The following is a 21,011-nucleotide window of genomic DNA, read 5'->3' as shown; positions in this document are numbered from 1 at the left end:
GCAGATGACAATTACTGATACAACCTGCAGGCTTATCTGTACCCGAGCCTCCACAACCTCCTTCTCCTCCTATATTCAGTCCGTCACTCACCTCTCTTCACACCATTTCCTTCAGCAGCACACATCCCTTCTCCCTACTTCCTAAGCACCCTCTCCTCCTCTTCCTCCTCCTCTCTCTTTACTGGTCATTCGCTACATCTTCTCTTTGCCCCCCTTGCTTTAGCTTCATTACCGTTTACATTTTTTCCTCTTTTTCCTCTCCTTTGTTGTCTTTATCTTCCAAAACACTGGGTCAAGGTTGGCGATTATTTGTGAGTAACATTTTTACAGCAAAGTCCAAAACGTTAAGGCACTTCAGATTCGGTCCATTCTAAATGCATCTGAATCATCATGAGCGAATAGCAGAGCAGGAAAACAGATGGTACAGCCCCCAAATAGCCCTGATCTTAAAATCATGGCGTAAGTCTGAGATTACTTGAAGATAACTGAGACGAATAAATCCACATGAGAACTGTGACAAATTCTGAAAATTTTGGAACAAACTTCTTGAAGCTGTGCCAATGAAACTAGGAGAGTTGGTGCTGCGCTTCTTTGAAAATAACTGAAAATTATTTGGGAATAGTTTTCAGAGAACGGGAAGGTCTGCACAGCATGCATGTCTGAGCACATCTTTGTTAATAAATTCTTTTCCAACTTATACACCAAGGGAAGATTACAGCTTTTCATAATAAGAGCAATAACGTTAAAATAGATCAAAGGCTACTAAACCACTGAAGACGGAGGAAAAAGCCTGCGCACTTAGCAACTCATTTATCCTTTTTTCATTCAACTAAATGGCATAATAGCAGCATGTTACCATATGTCTGACTAAATAAGCAGTCAGAGGAGCACACGATAAAACATCAAGCAATTCACTCATATGTAGTGCTATAATGAAGCATGTCCCATCTGCCTCAGTCTGCCTCACTCCTCTGTGTGTGTGTGTGTGTGTGAGAGAGTGTGAGCATAAACACAGCTGTTTCTCTCATACTGATAAGCAAAGTCTGAACGAGTTTCCTGAGTGTGTAACAGAGAGACATTGCTGTCACCCCATCAGCATCAGAGTTTCCAACTGATTATATGGTTTTAGGTATAAACAAGTGAGGCTGGTTTGTCCAATCAGAGAAAACATTTGGTTCATTCCGGCAGTCTGACAAACACACCGGCAGGTAGGGAAAAGAACTAAACAAAAAATAAAAACAACAACAACGTGATGAAATCAATCGCTAGCACCTTGCTGCGACATCTGACCAAGTCTTTGCTAGAACTTCACAGTAACAGAGGAGCGCTCCTGAAATGATACAGCTCAAGAAACAGCAAAATGCTGTGTAATATTGTGTAAGCTCATTCCAAGAGACCAATGTAGGCATTAAACAGAGGATCCTCTGGGTCCTGTGGGTTGCTGCTGTGAGATCTCCATGGACTGAGCATGTTGTGGATACTCTACCAGATTTGGAGATTGTGGGAGTGTGTTGGGCTGCTGACTCATTTTAGTCTCTGCTTTAATCTACACTAAACATGATGACAACATCTGTTTCTTCATCTGCTATATTCTCCAATGCTTTCAACAGATAGTTGTCACTTATGCTGATCTCCCATTTGGTCCTAAAAATTTGCCAACTGCAGCTGAAAAGGGGGACATGAGCAATGGGAGTAAACAGAGACATTACATTTAGGAACATTTAGTGTGCGCGCTCAAACCCACAGACCCTAAAAGTTATAGCAGAGAAAAACTTGGATTTATTGCTCATCATTAAACCAATTTCAGGATCATAGAACTAGAATTAGTGTGTTTATATGCATCTCCTAATCAAAGTACTTTAAGAAGTGCAAGACGTAGCAAATATAGCATCAACTTTGGTATCTTACAAAATGTACAATATAGTCAGTGTCTCCTTATTTTAAAAACTTATGCATTTAAAACTGGCCAGAAAAACTTACAGATACCAACATAGTATCATCTTATTTTTAACAACTCGATATTTGTGTAATGCTTTGTGATATTAGTCTATAAATTATTCAGTTATGCCTAAAAAGATCATAGAAACCCTTTTAAGGCTAAAATGGGTTTTGTGAAGCAAAGCTCTCTCACCTTTGACCACCAAACTTAAAATCAAGCCTTCTTTTAGTCCAAACAAACGACTCCTCAGCAACGCTTCCAGCGTTAACTGGCATGGTATCAAAACAACTCTCTTTAAGTCACTGAATTCAACGGGGTTACTCTGGTTTAAACTTGAAGCTTAAAGTTCTTAAACCCAGGCATCGCAGAGCATAGATTCTGAACTTTGAAAGATGCATTTGAAGATTTCTTTTCTTTTGAGTATTTAAACATTTTGAAGTTTTTAAAACTTGCAACACTTGCAGACCGAAGTTAATGATACCCTGGCTATTACACTACCATAATAATTAAATCACTGGAGTAAGGCTATAAAATTGGGTTATCCTTCATTATTTTAAAGCACTAAAACCTGACCTTACTCAAAATAAAGAGCACTACCCCGCCAGATGAATCTCAGAAGAAATGGATTCAAATATTTTCTACGGTGGCCCTGAGAGGTCAAATGCACTGCAACTTAAGAGAATGCTGCAAAAGCATAAAAGCGCACACAACACATGGAAGATGAATAAAAGGAAAGGAAACTAGAGCGTTCTGGGGACACAATAACGTGACGGAACAGCTACGGAAGTGACAGAAACCAAAAGATTTGAAGGACTGCACAGAGACGCTCAAAACAGGCCGAGGATTCATCAGTGCTGTGAGGGCGAAAAGGATGTAAGGAAATGTGAGTTTATTTAAGATGTACCGTTTATGGTTTAGAACACTGATACATGTCTGCTATTAGCCGTTTAATGTTAGCTTACGTCCACAGCTTTTCAGTCTTGTCGCTGTCTCCTAAAAAACACTACAGCTGTGTTTTGCAGGTTTTGCTTTTTCTTGTGAGGTTTTGTGGCTTTGTTTTCTATTTTTGTTGTGTTGCATTAAACTTTTCTGTTTGCTAGTGTTTTCTTAAATTGCACTGCACCTCTCAGGGCCGCTGCACTTTTCTTTCATATAAAATCTAACTTTTATTAAAGCAAAAATGCCTGACAGTGCTACATCACACAGGAAAAGCCAGATATCTGTGTGTTAGTCAGTTGTAGATACACACAATTCAAACCACACTGACAAAAAAAAGTTGTGCACTGATATTGCAGTAACTGTTCAGAATAGCATGGAAAAAAAGCTAAAGGTGGGAAAATAGTAACACACCACTGTCAGTATTAATGAGGAGTCCAACACAGTGTGCAAGGTGTTGTTTTGATTCGGAGGTTGTAATGCTGCACTTGGATTTTTTTGTTTTTTTAATGACATATACTAAGAAATTATAATGAAGGATGTTTAGTACACATGGGTACAAGAGCTCATTCGATTATCATTATATATGTTTTTGTCCTAAAAACAAAAACCAAACAAAAAATAATGATTTGCTTTTAAACTTTCATTGAAAATATAATTTAACCCTTTTTTACATGCAATTTTATGGCTCAAATGTAATGTGTCATCAAAATAAGAAACCAAACATAAAAAAAAAACAAAACAAAAAAACTCACAAGTATTAAATATGGAGAATGCAAACCTCACTCAGTGACCTGGTGCAAATCTGAATAAGGATAATTGCTTTCTTTGTAAAGATCCAGGAACATCCCTACAGCACGTGAGTCAAAGAGCATCAACAGCTCTTGATATATATGATAGCTTCCTTAAAGACTAAACGAATATGAACATTACAATGAAAAGTGCCCTGGCGCTGTACCACAGGCAATTCTGACAGTAAAAATAATGGCAGACAATAGGACATGTACAAGGAGGGCACAGACAGATTCCATTAGTGTTGGAGGAGCAGGTGGAATAGCATTTGTGACTGGTTTTTCTGGTGACAGAATTTCAAATTTATCTAGTTTTTGTGCATGATGTGCACAGGGACAAAGCAGCAGGCAAAATAAGACAGACAGACCAACATATGAAATATGGCATATGGTTTTGTTGCCATCTAGTGTCGACTGGAGGAAGTGATTCAAACTGAGTACACCCAGAGTGCATGTAACCAGCTAATACATGGACATTTCCCAGAACAACGCAGTAGTATCTCATTCTGGTAAATGTCCACATCTATGAATTAGATGTGTGCACGTTTATATAACACAGGCTTTATGTTAATAATAATGTCTCTTAATATTATGTAATCAGGCTTTATTTTGCTTTTATGTCTGAGCTAAAAGCAAATCAAAGCCTGAGAACATCTCCTCATGATGTAAAGATTGCTCGAGTGCCCATTAATTCTCTTCTGTGAAGCCCTGAGGATTTTTATTTATTTATTTATTTTTTTTAAACTGGACAGCTGGCCAATGATACCTGATGATGATGAGGACATTTTTCCCTCCCAAACAGAGGTTTCCTGAATAAACAGAAGCCTTAAATAGTTTTAAAAGTGTTATACTGACATGAAAAATTCCCTGCATAATACCCTTTAACCACCTTACATGTTCCCTGTCACATTAAGTCCAAGTAAGATGCAACTGACTCACCTGTGCTTAAAAGGCACGTTTGAAGAATGAGAAAAACAAGGCTGGCATTTTATATTAGCCCAAGCTCAGTCAGAGGAAGTTAAAGGGCAGCTAATAAAATAGTCTTCCTAATTGTTCTGTGAGAACACAGAGGCAGAGAGAGAAATTTACCATATGCTAATGTGACTTATAACCTTTTTTTTTTTTTTAAAGGGGGGGTGGGCCTTTCAAGACGCACCAAAAGGCCATTAATACAATATAAAAAGAGAAAATCCCTTTTAGCTCTTTAGTTCAACTTGCTTCTATTCTTTCTATTCTCCCGTTCTCCTCCCCCCCACACACACACTTATTCTGAAATTAATCTGCAGAAGATTTGCTATTAACAAAGACTATTCACAGAGTGTGGCACAGTGGGCGAGAGCCTTGGCTTGAAAGATGAGGAAAGGGCCAGAGGAACAGAAGGATCAGGCAGTGCGCTAGGAAGAGCACAAAAGACAGGAGGAAATGAGCGAGGGAGTGAAAGGCACCGGAAAAGAAAGAAGCAGTTAAAGAGCAGACGCCACACATCGCTGACCGGCTCTTTCTTGACGTGTGACTCAGTGCTGCGACCACGCACGAGGACAGCGGGCACTGAGTCACCTGTAGCAACCTTCTCTGCTCACTCCTCACACCTTTGTTCCGACACTCAAGGATAAATCGCGACTCCGTCCATTCGGCACACATTTGCACAGCTCCTCTCTCCTCCTAATCCTCCGCTTTCTAACAATTCTGCAGGTCACCTGCTGCGTCTTCTTTCTGGATCATCATCATGATGATCATCATAAACATTAGTTAAACTAGTAAACTAGTTAAACTTAGTGGTGCTACTTTCAGTCTTCATGCCTTACATCTAAATCTTCTTTATTTCAACTTCCACAGGAAGCATTTACTCAGCTGGTTTTTGTTTTTGTTTTTTAAACTCTCCCTGCACGTATCCCTCCCCTCTGTATGCAGTGCTGAGGCATCTGTCATTTTCATTCTTGCTCCTATCATTCCTTTCTTTCCGTCTTTGTTCTCCTCCTCGTCCTTCTCCTTCAGATTTCATATTTTCTCTCAACCCCTGCCACCCCTCATCCCTCCTTGTCTAACATCTCCTGATTGTGCGAAATATTTATTCATCTTGTAACCCGCTTTTAAAATCACACCCTCCTTCTGCAATTCATCCTCCCAATGCGACAAAGAAGCGTTACAAATAGTCCCTCCTTCCTTCTCGTTGACCCATTGTTGCGCTTCCCTTCCACTTCCTTGTGGATCCTTCACGAAATGTTCAATCGCTTGTAAAGGGCTCCTTTTTCGTTCCCTTCTCCTCAGTTCTATTCCGCAGGAAATGCGTGTCATCTTCTCTTTCACTTCCATTCATTCCCGGCTCCTCTTCATTCTTCATCCTAACCCTTCACAAAATGTTCCGTCACTTCTTTTTCATCCTCACATCCTTCTTGCTCCCAATTACTTAGTAAATGCTTAATCAGCTGTCAGCTCCCATTTTGAATCGTCTCATATGTTCAGTCTTCCTCATCCATTTATTTTCCCTTTTCAGGAAATATTGCATAACTGTCACAGCTTTAAACTTTTCCTTGCATAATTAATATGGCTCCCTGCCAAATGTACATTGGTTCTGACCATGGGTGCCAGAGAACTTTGCTGCCAGCTATGTAATCCATCAAAACTCGAAAGTTATTTAGATTTTTATCACTAAAGATAACAAAATATTCACTTTTATTATTATGTTTTTAACTTGTAAACACTCGTCCATCTACACTGTGTACATGTCATGTCTGATGTGATTAGCCTGTTCTGGGTCCTAATGCTCTTTCGCTTCCCAAAAGCAAAAAAGCACAGAGACACCACTGAGATTTAAAAATGATCTAAATCCTTTACACCTAAAAGAATTTGGTAATCACAGCTACAATGTGAGCACAGGTTTTGGTATTACAATGGCAGGAAGAAATAGGACCTTTCATTGGCTTAAATCCTGTTTTAATCAACCACCTAACCTACACGGTGAAATGTCACTTTTAAAGTTTACACCAAATCCCATTTTTTCCTCCACTGATTTATCGGAAAAAAAACAGTGAACATCCAAGGTATCGGTACATGTGCTCTATGCCATGTACCAGTTTTGCTAGTAAAACATAATCCATATTGATTATGAAAGATGGTCACAGATAGGACATTCCCTTAGACTGTGGCTCCTGGTTGAAAGTAAAATCGATTTGGTTTTAAATTTAAAACATTTTTAATAAAGCTTAAACGTACAGTGGTCCTTAGATTTCAAACACACTGCAGCTTAAGAAAACACCGACAATTAGAAAAAGCAACACGTTACTATTGCTATTAGCTGTTTACTGTTAGCTTGTCCGTCACATTGTTGTCTTCCCAAAAACACTGCCGTTGGGTTTTGTGAGTTTGTGGAATTTTTTCTGTTTCCATTGTATTTTCTTCAACTTTCTTTGTGTTTTGTGTTCTTTTGCAGCACTTGATTTGTCTTTTTCAAGTTGCAGTGCATTTGAACTCTCAGGACAGTTTTGTAAATGTGCTATTCAGCCCTGAAATATTTCACATGGCCATCTCCAGTAATTTGGGGCTCAGAAAAATAAAATACTGCAACTTAAATGAGCAATTTTAGTGAAAATTTAGCAAAGTATTGCTGATCCACATAAAAACTATATTTTAAATGCTGAACCGGTACTAAACCTGCATGTCTTTGAATACATACCTCTAGTTTCTTTTTATATAACCTTTTATTGAGATTCTCCAAGAGGTTGGAGATTCACAGAAACCACTCAATTATGGGAAATATGCTATATTATAATAAATAAATCTGCTGGCTGGAGGTGATTAATGGATGATTAATGGATAAGTTTAGGCGAACTGCTCATACAGTATGCACTAGATATACTCTTTGCTATGTCTGTATTACTGTGATACAAAATTCACATTCTTATAAATGACCAAAAAAAAAACTACCCATGCAAGGGTGCACAGGACAAAGAACTGTGGAAGATGAGTGATCATGCTCTCTGACTCCATAACAGCAAAAAAAAAAAAAAAAGAACAAAAAAATCAAATTTGAGTAAAGAATGTGAGCAAGTCTGCCCACACTTCGCATGCATGTGCATATAGGTTTTCATAGCACAGAAACAGTAATTACAAGCAGCCCTCAGCATCAGGAGGTCCAGTCCTGCTCAAGCGGTCATTCTGCTCAGCGCATCCCTCCAGCAGCTTTCTATTAGCAGTGGGAGTATGTTGGAGTGGAGATAAGACAGGTGCTACAGCGATGGGGGGGAGGGGTGTAATAGGAGGGGAAGGGGGAGGAAGAGTTGTATGAAACAGGCACCGGCTGATGTGTACAACAAGAGCCCCCCCCCCTCAACCTTCCCCACCCATGACTACACGGGCATCTCCGCACCACTCCTATCTCCAGCTCCAGGAAACTCTCAGGGTGCAATTTACCGCTTGCACTACGCTGATAATACCGTCTCCCGGGCAGGAAGGAGAGAGTGATGGGCTGGGATAGAAAAGGAGAGAAAGACAGAGTGAGATAGGGGGTGAGGGCAGGAAAGAAGAAAGAGAAATGAGGGAGGGAGAACATGGGAAAGAGGAGTAGATAGAAAAAGAACAGGGATGTGATAGGTGAGAAGGGGAGGATAAAAAGGAGGACGAGGAGGAGGCAGGGGGAGTATCATCATGGAAATTGCAAATTCAATCTCAAGAGCCAATTTGCGTCCGTATGAATACTCCGATTTAACCACAGACAAACTCATCAGACTGAGTCACATCTTGACACCACGTCAAACCTATCTCCTCCCACTCAGATTAATCCACTTTTACACAACTTTATCAACAAACTCGTGCAACACCTGACCTCTTCAGTGAACAGAGCTAGGATGACTGCTGACTAAAACTTTAAAGAACTGTACACAGGCAGCAACAGCTCCCTCAATGGGTCACTGGCAGATACTGCAGGGGGAAGCAACATCATATCCCTCACTCACATCATAACCATATTAACAAAAATGATGCACAAAGTTTCTGTAAACATAGAGCGGCAGTCGAAGGAGAGGCAAGGCGTGTTAGGTGTAACAAGAAAAACTAGAAGAGGCAATTAGTTAAGCTGGAGTACAGAGTTGTTATTGTTTAAGTATATACAGCAAATGGTCAGCAATGCCCAGAGGGTCATTTCAGGTTGCATTAGGTCATACATAACATATAAGGTTGGCTGTAGGAGTATAGTTTTTTATTTTATGCAAAAAATACTTTTTGATTTTTTATAACTTTGGATGTGATGGCAATTTTTAATTGGATTAAATCTAAATCTACCACTTTGCAAACCCCTCTTGTCTTGCTTTAGACTCCCAAAGCTTTGGTACTGACTGACTTTCAGAGACATCTGTATTAACCCTTGCAGAGAAATTACTTCCTACAGGGTCCTGCCTAGTGCAGTGTGACTGACTAAAGCAGGGGTCCCCAAACCCAGTCCGTGAGGGCCGGTGTCCCTGCAGGTTTTAGATCTCACCCTGGGTCAACACACCTGAATCACATGATTAGTTCATTACCAGGCCTCTGGAGAACTTCAAGACATGCTGAGAAGGTAATTTATCCATTTAAATCAGCTGTGATGGATAAAGGACACATCTGAAACCTGCAGGACACCGGCCCTCGTGGACTGGGATTGGGGACCCCTGGACTAAAGTGTTTTAAACATGAACTTACTTCACTCTTATTTAAACTATCAGTAGCAGCTCAACGCGACACATGAAAGAAACAAGAGATTTAAACTTTAATAGAAAACATGTCTGACGCATGCATGGGTGTGTGGGTGTGTATATACCAACTGTTTGGTCCTCTCAGCTTCCAGCCGTGTTTGTTGTCTTTCCCGGCTCGTGGCTTTGGCCATCTCTTCCTTCGCCGCCTCCATTTCTCGCTGTGCCATCTTGGCCCACTCTTCCTTCAGTAACTTCTGTTGTTGTTCATACCTTGAACCATACATATAATGAATATTGCTTACATTAATGGCAAACTGACACATTAAAGTATGTAAGATGGATTACAGATAATCCTCATGACACTTTGAAAGACCAAATCTTTTTTGTTTGTTTGTTTGTTTTTAAAAAGTCTTTATTTTTAATTCAATATCATCTGATATGAGTGACTGAGCCCATAAAGTCATCGGGAAAGTGTTTACAGAGGTCACAGCTCAGGACCTTTTTCCCATAGCCTTCTATTGAACCAGAAGCCTTTTCACATGGCCTGATGGTAGGTGTTACAAAGAATGGAGGTTTAACGCACACTAATCTTTTATACTGTTTTTCATGGCTTTCCACAGTACAGTCAGATGTTGTATGTATATATTTATGTATGTCCACTAGGGGGCAGTATAGAAACACTTTAAGCTCCCTCCATAGAATATTAGAAACATGCATTGTAGGGTAGCATCAAACTTATCAGGAGTTTAGTTCATTCATTAGACATGAATCAGAATGCTGACATGAAATAAGAATTACCTCCTTTTATCCATTTTCAAATGAACAAAATTACTATTAATGAAGGTCCTTATCAAACATGATTTATCCTGTGCAACACAGTTTAACCCGTGTCTCAAATGTCAAGTGATACCTGAGTTTAGCTTATAAATAGCAAAGGCCATGACAGCTAAAATAATTTGTGAAACTACTTTATATAGACACACTGGTAACCAATATTGAACTAGCAAACTTGCATCTTGCAAAAATCAAACCTCTTTGGATACAAAAACAGCTTCCATCAAAACAGAGACGTGTTGTACAATCGCACAACCCAGAATGGAAAAAAGAGCTTGATAATTTTTCCAGGTATTTATTTATGCATTTACTTAACTTGACTTAATATGAAACCATGCATGATGCCCTGCAGGTTAAATTAGTCAGGACTCTTTTAGAAGAAGCTCTCGATTTAAAGGCTCTCTGAAATGATAAGCATCAGATCATATTTCTGAAACCTTCACAGTGTTGCATATTATCCTGTTACAGCTCATTTTAGTTTTTTTGATTGAGCCTTCAAAAAAAAAAAATGTGGCACACCTTCCACATTTTTTGTTCTCTTTCCAACGCAAACAGCAACACAACCTTGCAGCAATTCTATTTGCAATGCATACAAATGGTCACCAGGCAGAAATCTTAACTAAAATCTGTATCCTGAATTTCCTTTAACTCACCTCCTCTGATCTTCCTTGCTGAAGGAGGCCGATTTGCTGGAGTGCGAACTGGGTTGTGCGCGCTGCTGTGGGCCTTGCTGAGATTGAGAGCCTGAGCTGGCACTGTGAGAGGAGGCTGAACAAAGACAACAAATGTTCAAAGGAAAAAAGATTATCACACAAGGTAAAAACAACTTTGGCACTTTTGTGGCTTACAGCTTTACTGTCAAAATAGGGACTAATGCACATGTATAATTAATACTATATAATCAAACAGTGTAATCTTTCTTAGGAAAAAAAATGTTTGGATGAACTAGAAGATTTTTCATGGCTCAAAATTTACTTTAGGTCAGACATTTAGTTGACAGTGAATCTGTGTTTTCTTCATAGAAGTGTAAAACCCTATACATTTTCTGGCAATGTTTGACAATTTGATAAGCAACAGTCGATTTCAGTAAATTAAATTCCACTAAAGAAAAAAAAAAAGTGATTTTTTTTTTCTTTAAACGAGGACACCACAACAAAATCATTTCCCGCTGTCAGTTTATCCTGACACAGGTGTCCAGTTAGAATAGAATAGAATTCAACTTTATTGTCATTGCACATGTCACAGGTACAGGGCAACGAAATGCAGTTTGCATCCATCCAGAAGTACTTTAGCCATGATATAGATATATTACAATATATATATTAGCAATAATATAGATATGTAAGTATAAAGTTAAAAAGTTAAAAAGCTTAGTTAAAAAGCTCAGGCAACACATTTTTTTTCTTAAAAAAATATTTTCTCGTTAAACACGTATCAGCTGATGTGATACTGCATTTACAGATGAGAATCGAGAACCAGTTCCAAATTGTCCACTTCCCTTGAATTGTATGTAGGGCTGCTCGATTATGGCAAAAATGATAATCACGATTATTTTCACTGAAATTGAGATCACGATTATTTGACGATATTTATTTAACCCTTTAAGACCTACTATAGAACCAAGTCCACCAGAGCTTATATTATTTTTTTTACATGCTGTAGTGCCATTTGTGGGAGCATTTCAAGTTGCTATACATCAATACAACTGTTATAGCCCATATTTTAATAATATGTATGCATTAAGTCCATAGTAATTACATAAATTGCAAAAAAGTGCAATAAACTACAAAAAAAATTGAAAATTGCTTTTGTTTTGTTTACATATATTTCTACTTGGAGAAATTTAAGAGGTTTATCCCTCAAAACTTTAAATACAATAAAGTTGCAAAAAATAGTTTCCCACCACAGGAAATTTATTTTGAGTGTCTTCATAGTTTTATTTTGGAGATACAGCAATTTTTATATACACTGCAGGAAAAACAAAAAACAATCCTATGATGCAAATTTGCAAAGAAAACAGCATGTGCATCATTTCACTGTGGGAAGTGTTACGAACAGCTGATAGGAACGGCAAAGCGTGTTTCTGGAATATTATGTTTTTGTTCCTGCAAGCGCTTTTTATGCAATTTTTGCAAAGCTATATGTGGAACGAAACAGTGACCGAGGACAAGCTGATGGCATAAGATGTAAGTACAACTCCTCCGGTTTCATATGCAAAACAAATTATTGCGCTAGCTTACACAGTTCAGGTTCTACAGGGATTTAAAAATAGTTACGCAAAACGGAGCGTGCTGCTCTGACCGGCTTTAAAGGGTTAACAATGACTTTAAAAAAATAATATAAAATAGTGTGCAACACCACTGAAGTTTTTTTTTTTTTAAACTCTCTTTTCAACCAACGGCAGTCACTCTCCAAATAACTTCTGCTTAGCTTTCCGAGCTTCCCTCGGGTCCTCTTAATCAGCGGTCTCCAACCTTTTTTGCGCCACGGACCGGTTTCTGCCCGACAATATTTTCACGGACCGGCCTTTAAGGTGTCGCGGATAAATGAGGGAGGGGCTAATAATCGGCTCAGTCATTTTTAATGATCGTTGAAAGCCCAGATCGTAATCGTGATTAAAATTCGATTAATTGAGCAGCCCTAATTGTATGTGTCAAAGTTTATCAAGTTCTCACACAATGTTGGCACACTGTACTTGCAACTGCACATAGCAGAACAATGACGCCTAATTCACAGCGGGTGAGGTTTTTTCACACCTCAGTTCCAGTCAGCGTGTTCACACAGAGATAATAAAACGGTTAATATTGGGACTCAGTGAAACCTACTCCCACAAAGAGAGAGAGAGAGAATAAACTGTCAGCAATCAAAAGGGGAATAATTAAAACAAACTGGCTTCTAAGCAAACTTGATAAGTGCAGAGGCACCAATAAAATCTAATCTCAAAAATGATCACTACCTGTGTTTGTTTGAGGACTTGAGGCAGGTGATGACGTGCGGTCTGGGGCAATGTTGGCAACTCCTCTCATTCTTTGCAGAACATCTTCTGACAGCTGGACAAACAGAGTCAACAAAGCATATAATATACACGACGCGTTTTATTTATTTCATAGAAAAAAAAACATTTGTGTAATCCTTCAGATAAAAAAACAACAACAACAAAAAAGCATGAGCCTCTTAAACATGCCATTAATAGAGGATCACTGAACCTCTATTGTATGTGTATCTGTATGTGTGTGTGTGTCTTTGTGTATCCAGGGAAGTCCTGAAGCACTACTACCCCAAAAACCACAGGAGGGAGCACTGACTCACTGTTTCTATGAGTCACACTGAATGTGCAACCAAGGCAGGCTCTCTTCTTACAGACATTTTCACAAAAGATTTTAAAAGCACTTTGGGTGCTCAGAGTAGAAAAGCACTACATAAAAACTGTTTTTACATTTACAAACCTGCTAACCCCATTGCATTCCACCACAACGTATTAATTTCCAGTCGTTGTTTTTGCAGGATCTGAGGGTGTCTTCATTTCCTCATAATGTCAGGATATTTGGAGGCACACACCCACACCAGCTGACTTTCTGTATGTGTGTGCATGCAAGAAGTTTAACTGTGGTAAATTTTAATTTACCACTTAATCATGCACACCAACAGGCTAAAGGTGAAACGAGTACACATCTGCATCATTATGACAATGCAAGAATCTCCACAAACGAGTTCAGAAAAGAAATAAACATGGAGGTGTATGATTATCTAACTGATTTTGTCAGCGCTTGACAGGTGACCGAAAGCTCAGCAAAACTAGACATGCCTATACCCTGTTGAAATCATTTCTATTTGTTGTTTTGTTCATTATCGTTTCCTGTTTTAGAAGACGACAATTTAGTTATATATGCAACTGCATTAGTGTTTCATTGGTTTCACTTGCATACACTAACTCGCTCTACTTGGTTGTGTTAAAAGTATAAGCTTTCTATATGTCCAACAGCACGTGAAAGCAACACTGTAAAGAGGCGTCAACTCCACACCAAACCTCGTTTGAAATCTGCTCATTTCAAGCCATCCACTTTTAGTTAAACATATGCTCAGTTAAACCAACATGTTAGGCAGTTATGACATTTATACGAGTCTCCCCGTTTTTCTTTGATACACACTTACTGTGCAGCAGACATGTTCACGTAGGATAACAGCGAACTTTAACGTTTCAATGCAAACTAAATGTGTTATTGTGTTAACGTTGTTAGCAAATGCCAGCGACTAGGTAACAGCTAAAAGGTTTAATTTCGGGCAATTAGTTTTCCTGCTAAGTAGGCAATGTATATGCCGAATTTACTTTAAGGTGCTAAAGTTTTCTATATTTCTTAGAGCATCTGCCACGTATATTCTTTTACTTGTAAACAAGGAACATTACTATTTTCACCTTATTACGAATGGAGTTTGGGGTAACAACATTTTTTTTTTTTACATATTTCAGCTCTTTCAACAACCTGTCCCACCCTCTTCCTACCTTTGTACCTCCTCATTTTAGCAGTGACACTCTACCGGTCGTAGACTGATAGCTTGAACAAAGCAACAACTTAATTTGACAATAGCCAGTCAGCGCTAAACGAGACATTAAAGTAATGCTAACATGGCTTCTCAAGTGCTAGCTAAATTAGCATTACCTTGACTCCACGGAGAATTCTGACCCTGTCCTCATCGTCAACACCGAAGGACACTTTTCTTGTTGTACTCTCTCCCGAACCCATGCTTCTGCTGCAAACGCACAGCTTTCGTGGTGAGAAAAATGTTTATAATATGAAATAATGTTGCTGTCCTGCCCAATGACAGAATGTGAGACAGAAGGGATAGGGTTGCCAGGTTCTTCGTGAACCATCCTCCTCTTGCACATGTGTAAAGGTCAGATCGTGTGTTGGAAATGATAACATTGCGTGTGAATACGAAATTGTTAATAAGGAATTATTACATGTGTGTTCTGGGGGAAGTCAGATTAAATGCAAATTGCTTAATCGCTTTAAAAAAAACAACAACAAGGATTTACAGGCACACCTGGCAACTCCAGGGTCATAGTTGAATGGCTGAAATATCAACAGCCAATCAAAGGCTATATACGGCATAGATTATTTCTATGCACCCGTAAAAATATTGAGACAAAGAAAGTTGGTCACAAGACACACAGAAACATTGCCAGATAAGTTTATTTATAGAATAAACACAAAACATGTCTCGGTTTATGCCTAAATGTCAGCGTCTGCGCACAGCAGTGTTTACTGTATGGGGAGGAAACACAACATTCAACACGTTCCAATAACATTTACAAAACACACAAAATGGAAACATGATCTTGTGACATAAATGTTTATGCCTCAAGATCTCACAAAAGTAGTAGGCGCCTGTATTGATAAATGTACTCTATTAAAACACCCAAAACATGAATAACACATTTTTGTAAACAATCTCATGTGATTGTAATGCTAAATTTATACAATGCACCAATGCAAGGCAGCAGACGTATTGCGGGTTTTTGTGTTAGCTGGAAGGCAGTTCACTTGGCTGACTACCCAAGCAATTTCTATGCAGGATGTATTCACATCCCACTGCTCAGTGTGATCCAGGAGTCTGGTGTGTTTGAAAGTATACTGAATACCGGGTAAACAGGCTCTTTAAACACAGCCTTTAAGGTGTGGAGATGTTCCCTGCGCCCTTTGGTGCTGTGGAACGTCAAAGTTCCCCCCTCGTAATCCAGTGCAACCTCAATCTTGACCGGTGGTGTGGTCACTTCCTTAAGGACCACATTTGAGGAGCACTGGCACACTGTCAGCTTGCCGTTTTTCCACTGCAGCCTCCAGGACACAGTGTTGTGCCCCAGACGGCTGTGGTCACCACGGCGAGGAATGCTCTTGTAGCACACGCCCAATGACCACATGCTATTGGGTCCCACTTCTACAACCCATACATGCTCGCCGCCAGAGAAACCCTGGCTGCACAGGATCTGAGGTGCACTCGTGAAACGCTCGGGGTGCTCCGGGTACGACTGCTTGTTGGAGCTGTATTTGACTGTGCGCAGATCGTTGGACACCAGCAGGTTGGGGTGGGCGGTGAAGATGCTGAAGGTGAGTTCCAGTGGGTTGAGGAGGATATGAAGAGAATCCATGAGGCGGGTCATTTCTGTGCAGAAGTCTTGGGTTTTGAGACCTCCCTGCAGGCACATATTATTGAGTGGAGCCTTTGAGGGGATGTTGGAGGAAATGGCACTGGTGACAACATGTCTCAGCTTTTGTTCAATCTGCATGAACCTGGAGAGCAAAGGATTTATTATTACTTACTCAACTCATCTAGCCATATGCCATGGGTAATAAACAATTAAATGTCGGTTTATCAGTAAGAATACTGCATCACTTTCACTTTTCTTGTCATTTTTACATTGTTCTATATATTTCTTCTTTTTAATTGTAATAGCAGGGCAGATTTCTGTACCTGTGTATAAAGATGCATGTGTCCGTCTCATTGAGGACCTCTGTGGCACTCTTTTGGGCCTCCATCAGCTGCTGCTGCTGCTCCTCAAGTGCACTCACGCCTAGCTGCCAGCTTTTGCGGCGCTGTCCTCTCTCCTCCTCCAAGAGCAAAAGCAGGCGATCCCTGTACCTGTATCACAGCACACAAGTGAAGTGGACTGGTCAGTTTTATTCCTTTTATTATCGTGATGTTACTAAACAGAGTCAGGTAGATCGATTCATCACTGTGTCTGCTTTAAAGTTGTACATGCATCCATTGCGTCCATACAATGAGAAATAATCACAAAGCTCAGAAAATATTCAACAATCTAAGTTATAATCTGTGCTAATTAGATAAGGTTAGCCAGCTAGCCAAATGGTTTTTTAAAAATCAAACAAAAAAGCGAAACAGATAGCGTCTGATTATGTATGTGAGTTGTTTTTGTTTTTGTTCTTTTAATAAATACCTGGTACTGAGAAAATGCCTGTGAGATGAAACTGGCTGAAATGCTGCTGGTAGGCTACCTAAATGATAAGAAATGTGCTAGGAGGCACACCCAGAAGTTCCTGAACTTCCAGAAAGTTCCAACCCTCAGCATGAACGTCCATATATTAATTTGGACAACCTATGACATAATAAACTCATCCAGGAGTCCCTCGGCCCTGGGAAAATTGCTGCTATGCATGCTCAATATTTTTTATTTAACTTAACGTACAACTAGCTCACACACAGCCTCACTAATGTGACTGAGCTCTACATTTCAGTCTTACTTCCTTCCAAAGATATACCTTCTTGAATGTTTTCTTGAAACTTACTAAAGTATTAGGGTGTTACAGACATCCTTGAATCTGCACCACAAAACAGACACTGGTAGGCCTAAAATGCAGATGAACTGCATTAATTACATACATGCTTACTACATTCTTTGAGGGGTCGGAGTTTTGGTCTGTATTTTTATTTGCTGCTGAAAATATGAAGCACATCCTGTCAGAGAGAAGCTCCTGAAGAAACTGTTCTACCACCTCTGAAATATGCATTCTGGGTTTTCCACACCTTTTTAAAGCCAACATCATTTGTCATCTTGCTGTTTGAAAACATACTGTGCACGAACACTGGCTGACTTTTAAAGCATTTGGGAAAAAAAGATAATTCCTGTTCTTTATTGAGAAATCATTCCATCTATTTTTACATTGTGATGGTTGTAGAGTTTAACGTTTAACCACAAAAATCAAATGAAAACCTGCAAACATTTTTATCAAGTGCTTTAAAGTCAAAGATTCGTGAGGATATTCTATCAGAACAGGGTGTGTTTGGTTTTATGAGAGATTGTTGAGCGTGCATTCATACCTCATATAGTTCAGACTGTAATTGGGGAAATGTGTTTTCAAAGCCTTTAAGTCCATCTTTGGTCACTGCATTTGCTTAATTACACCACCTGCTACTTTTTAAGGCAGTGTTACTAGCAGCAAATGTGCAGCAGGTTACCTGTCCACCAGAGCACCTATGCTGTCCATGACTGTCACAGCCTTGCTGACCATTTTTTCTCCTACAGCTTCAGAGGTTCCCTGATCCTCTGCTGTCTTCTGCAGGAGTCCCTCTGTCAGCTGCAGTCTGCTAGAAATGACCTGCAAACACACATGTAATATGTTTTAAGATCTTTTGAGTTTCACACGACAGGATTCTTTCTATTGTGTATAAGCATAAAAGATTTCGGATCTGGAAAAACTGGGTGCCCTTTTCTCGTAAGTGCTTTCGGAAAACAAGTAGAGAAAACAGATCTATATATACATATATATAGTACTGTAAATGTTTTCTGTAATGTTAAGTAATATATGATCATATTCCATCAAAGTTTGATCATTTTCTGGTCCAAAATATTAAATTCAACGGTCTGACTTTGCACTTTTGAATTGTATGTATAGCACGAAACTGTGCACTCCCTTAGATTCTGCCAAAGGTCATCAGGTTATTCCTATCAGACAGATTTGTTTTGCATTCCAGATCTTCACCACTCCTCAAAAATGGCAGTGAGTCACTGAGGTGCCAAGCCCTTAATTTATACGTGAAACAAGTTCGGTTCCCATGTCTATGTCCCATGTGCATAGAGCATAGTCTTTTAAACATTGTTCCAAAATTATATTACAGGATTTTCAGGTTTTGACATTTCTCAACAGTAAGTTCCCTCATGGGATTCACATATTTTTATAACATGAATTATGCATTTGTATAACTTGAATATTTTATTCATGAGTCTACAAGCCCTGTCTGAGCACTACTTTCACTTTTGTGCATGCTCAGCTGACCCAGATATGCCCACATTTGTAGGTTATCAATTTATTTATTAATACATATATAATAACCCCCTTCCTAATATATAATGCTACAATATAACAGTAGGTAAAATGTTAAAATGTTAATGCAGTCAAAAGTACCTTATTTCGGGCCTCCAGCGCTCGTCTCATCTCCTCTTCAGCTACGCTAAAGATGAGAACGTCGTGGCTCTCGTGATGACCCTCTACGACGCACGTGGTGCACAGAGACATCATGTCGTTGGAACAAAAGTACTCAAGGGGACGCTGGTGGATGGCACAGGCCTTCACTCTCAGCTCCGTCGTGGGCTCCACCACGGGGTGGGTCCTGAACAACTCCTTCTTGTGGTGTTTCTGAAGGTGTCTGGAGCAGAGAGACACCTCACACTTCAGGCAGGTCTTCACGGCGGGCGACTGCTCATCTATGCACTGATCGCAGAAAACCTCCATTTTGGTATCCACGCAGTCGGCTTGCATGTTCAGCAGCAGCGCGGTGGCCTTGTAGTTCTCAATGATGCTGCGAAGTTTGAAATTTATCTGCAGGTTATCCGTGCCAGGATACTCCTCACGACATTCTGGGCAGCGCGGCAGGATTTTGCCAGTCTTATCCGTGCTGTCAATAGTTTTGCGGATACAGAATAGACAGTAGTTGTGCCCACAGGGGAGAGCCACCGGGTCCGAGTAGAGCTGAAGGCAGATGGGACAGCTCAGCTCGTAGGCTAGCTGGTCCTCTGGCTTTGACAGCGACATGATCCGAGGTGGTGAGACGGGTAGCTGCTTTTGTTCGTGCTTAGTTTCTCTTCTTTTGTCAGGTCTTCTAAATACCTTTGACTAATCTTACTTAATTTCTCGTTTCTTATCACTTCTTCTCAACCGTCAAGCTGTCAGGTGAGTCTATACAGAACAGGCCAGAAGGGCAGTTAGTGCATACTTATCCGACCAGGAGGAGGTGTATCCACAAATGTTTGCAGGACAACATTCCGTTCTTAGACACCTTGTTTGCTGTGCTGCCAGGAACTGACACCATCATACTGGCTGCTGTTGACGGTTAAAATATTTCTGACAAATCATCAGAACCTGTTTTAGAAAAGAGGTATGAGGATGCTGAATGCTGCTGGAAACCATAAAGCATGAATTTTGGTTAAATAATACTTAATATGTGCAAAAGAAAATCCATTTTGGGGAATTGAATGCTTTCAGTTTCTTTAAAAAGTTCCACAACCAATAAAGAGTATCACCAAGCTGAAGGGAGAATTGTGGCTTTGTCTGGCAGTAGCTCAGTTTTGTTTCAGTTTTGTTGGGCTGGGAGGAGGAGTTGGCCGTCCCATTGGGGTCTGGAATGTGGGGCCTCCCTGCTGCTGCGGAGTCGGGGCGGTCTGCTTCTCTCCACCCCAGGGAAGAGGGTAACACCACCTGGGTCTGGGTGCAGTTTCCCCCTCTAGGGGCAAGGGTACCTAGATCTGGGGCTTAGGGTATGCTTGGGGAGTGTACAGTGTCTATTTATGTCTGTCTCCACGTTGGGTGAGTGCTGAGTAATTGCATATGAGAGCATGAAGGTGGGAATGGATGTTTGTATCTGTGTGTGCCTGTTTGTCTGTGTCTATATGTCAGGTCGGGTATCAGACGCCACCTCTGTAGGGACATCTCAGGCCCTCCAATGTATGGAGGCCTATGTCCCCCACCATTCCCCCTTCCATTGGCAGACGCCCTCAGACATCGGTGCATTGGTGGTTCTTTGTGTCCGGGGATGGGCGTCCAGGTACACACCGGCTCACTCCTGGTGGCTGCTTGTCGGGGCCTGGAGCCTGGGCTTGCTCGGGCCCCTTCGGGGGGTGGGGTGCCCTCGGCCTCTCGGCCTGGGGCTCGGTCACTCTGGCACAGCTGGCTGCCGGCGGAGCTCACGGGCACGTCACTGCAACCTCCCCCTGGCCTCTGCTCCGCGGCTGCTGAGTGACCTCTCATCTGGGACTCTCCTCAGCTCTTTCTGGGAGAGTGGCACGGTTGCCCCTCTGTTGGTCTTCCTTGGTCTCTTGTGTTCTGGGGGTCTCTG

At 40.5% G+C, this 21,011-nt stretch overlaps 2 protein-coding genes across 2 annotated transcripts in view; both read right to left on the bottom strand.

The window, feature by feature from the left end:
• The window catches only part of LOC102194069 (MICOS complex subunit mic25a-like), a 33,389-nt gene extending 18,334 nt beyond the window's left edge, over positions 1 to 15,055 (bottom strand). Inside the window, exons 1-4 of the mRNA XM_013913127.1 lie at positions 14,822 to 15,055; positions 13,120 to 13,213; positions 10,817 to 10,931; positions 9,455 to 9,599 (exon numbers count right to left, since the gene is read on the bottom strand). Coding sequence (XP_013768581.1) covers positions 9,455 to 9,599; positions 10,817 to 10,931; positions 13,120 to 13,213; positions 14,822 to 14,905 — 438 coding nt within the window. The 5' untranslated portion in view covers positions 14,906 to 15,055. The remainder of the gene's footprint in view (positions 1 to 9,454; positions 9,600 to 10,816; positions 10,932 to 13,119; positions 13,214 to 14,821) is intronic.
• A 292-nt stretch (positions 15,056 to 15,347) lies between these two features.
• LOC102208536 (E3 ubiquitin/ISG15 ligase TRIM25) lies at positions 15,348 to 19,915 on the bottom strand. The gene is made up of 4 exons (XM_005742033.1): positions 19,085 to 19,915; positions 18,138 to 18,277; positions 16,635 to 16,802; positions 15,348 to 16,453 (listed from the first exon to the last, which is right to left on the bottom strand). The coding sequence occupies exons 1-4, from the start codon at positions 19,709 to 19,711 to the stop codon at positions 15,745 to 15,747; spliced, it is 1,644 nt and encodes a 547-aa protein (XP_005742090.1). The 5' UTR covers positions 19,712 to 19,915; the 3' UTR covers positions 15,348 to 15,744.
• Positions 19,916 to 21,011: the final 1,096 nt, after the last annotated feature.

The sequence above is a fragment of the Pundamilia nyererei genome, unplaced genomic scaffold (assembly GCF_000239375.1).
Source record: "Pundamilia nyererei isolate P.nyererei 1_Seehausen unplaced genomic scaffold, PunNye1.0 scaffold00116, whole genome shotgun sequence".
NCBI lineage: Eukaryota > Metazoa > Chordata > Actinopteri > Cichliformes > Cichlidae > Pundamilia > Pundamilia nyererei.
The sequence above is the reverse complement of the archived record's forward strand: the minus strand, read 5'-3'. Positions and strand labels throughout refer to the sequence as shown.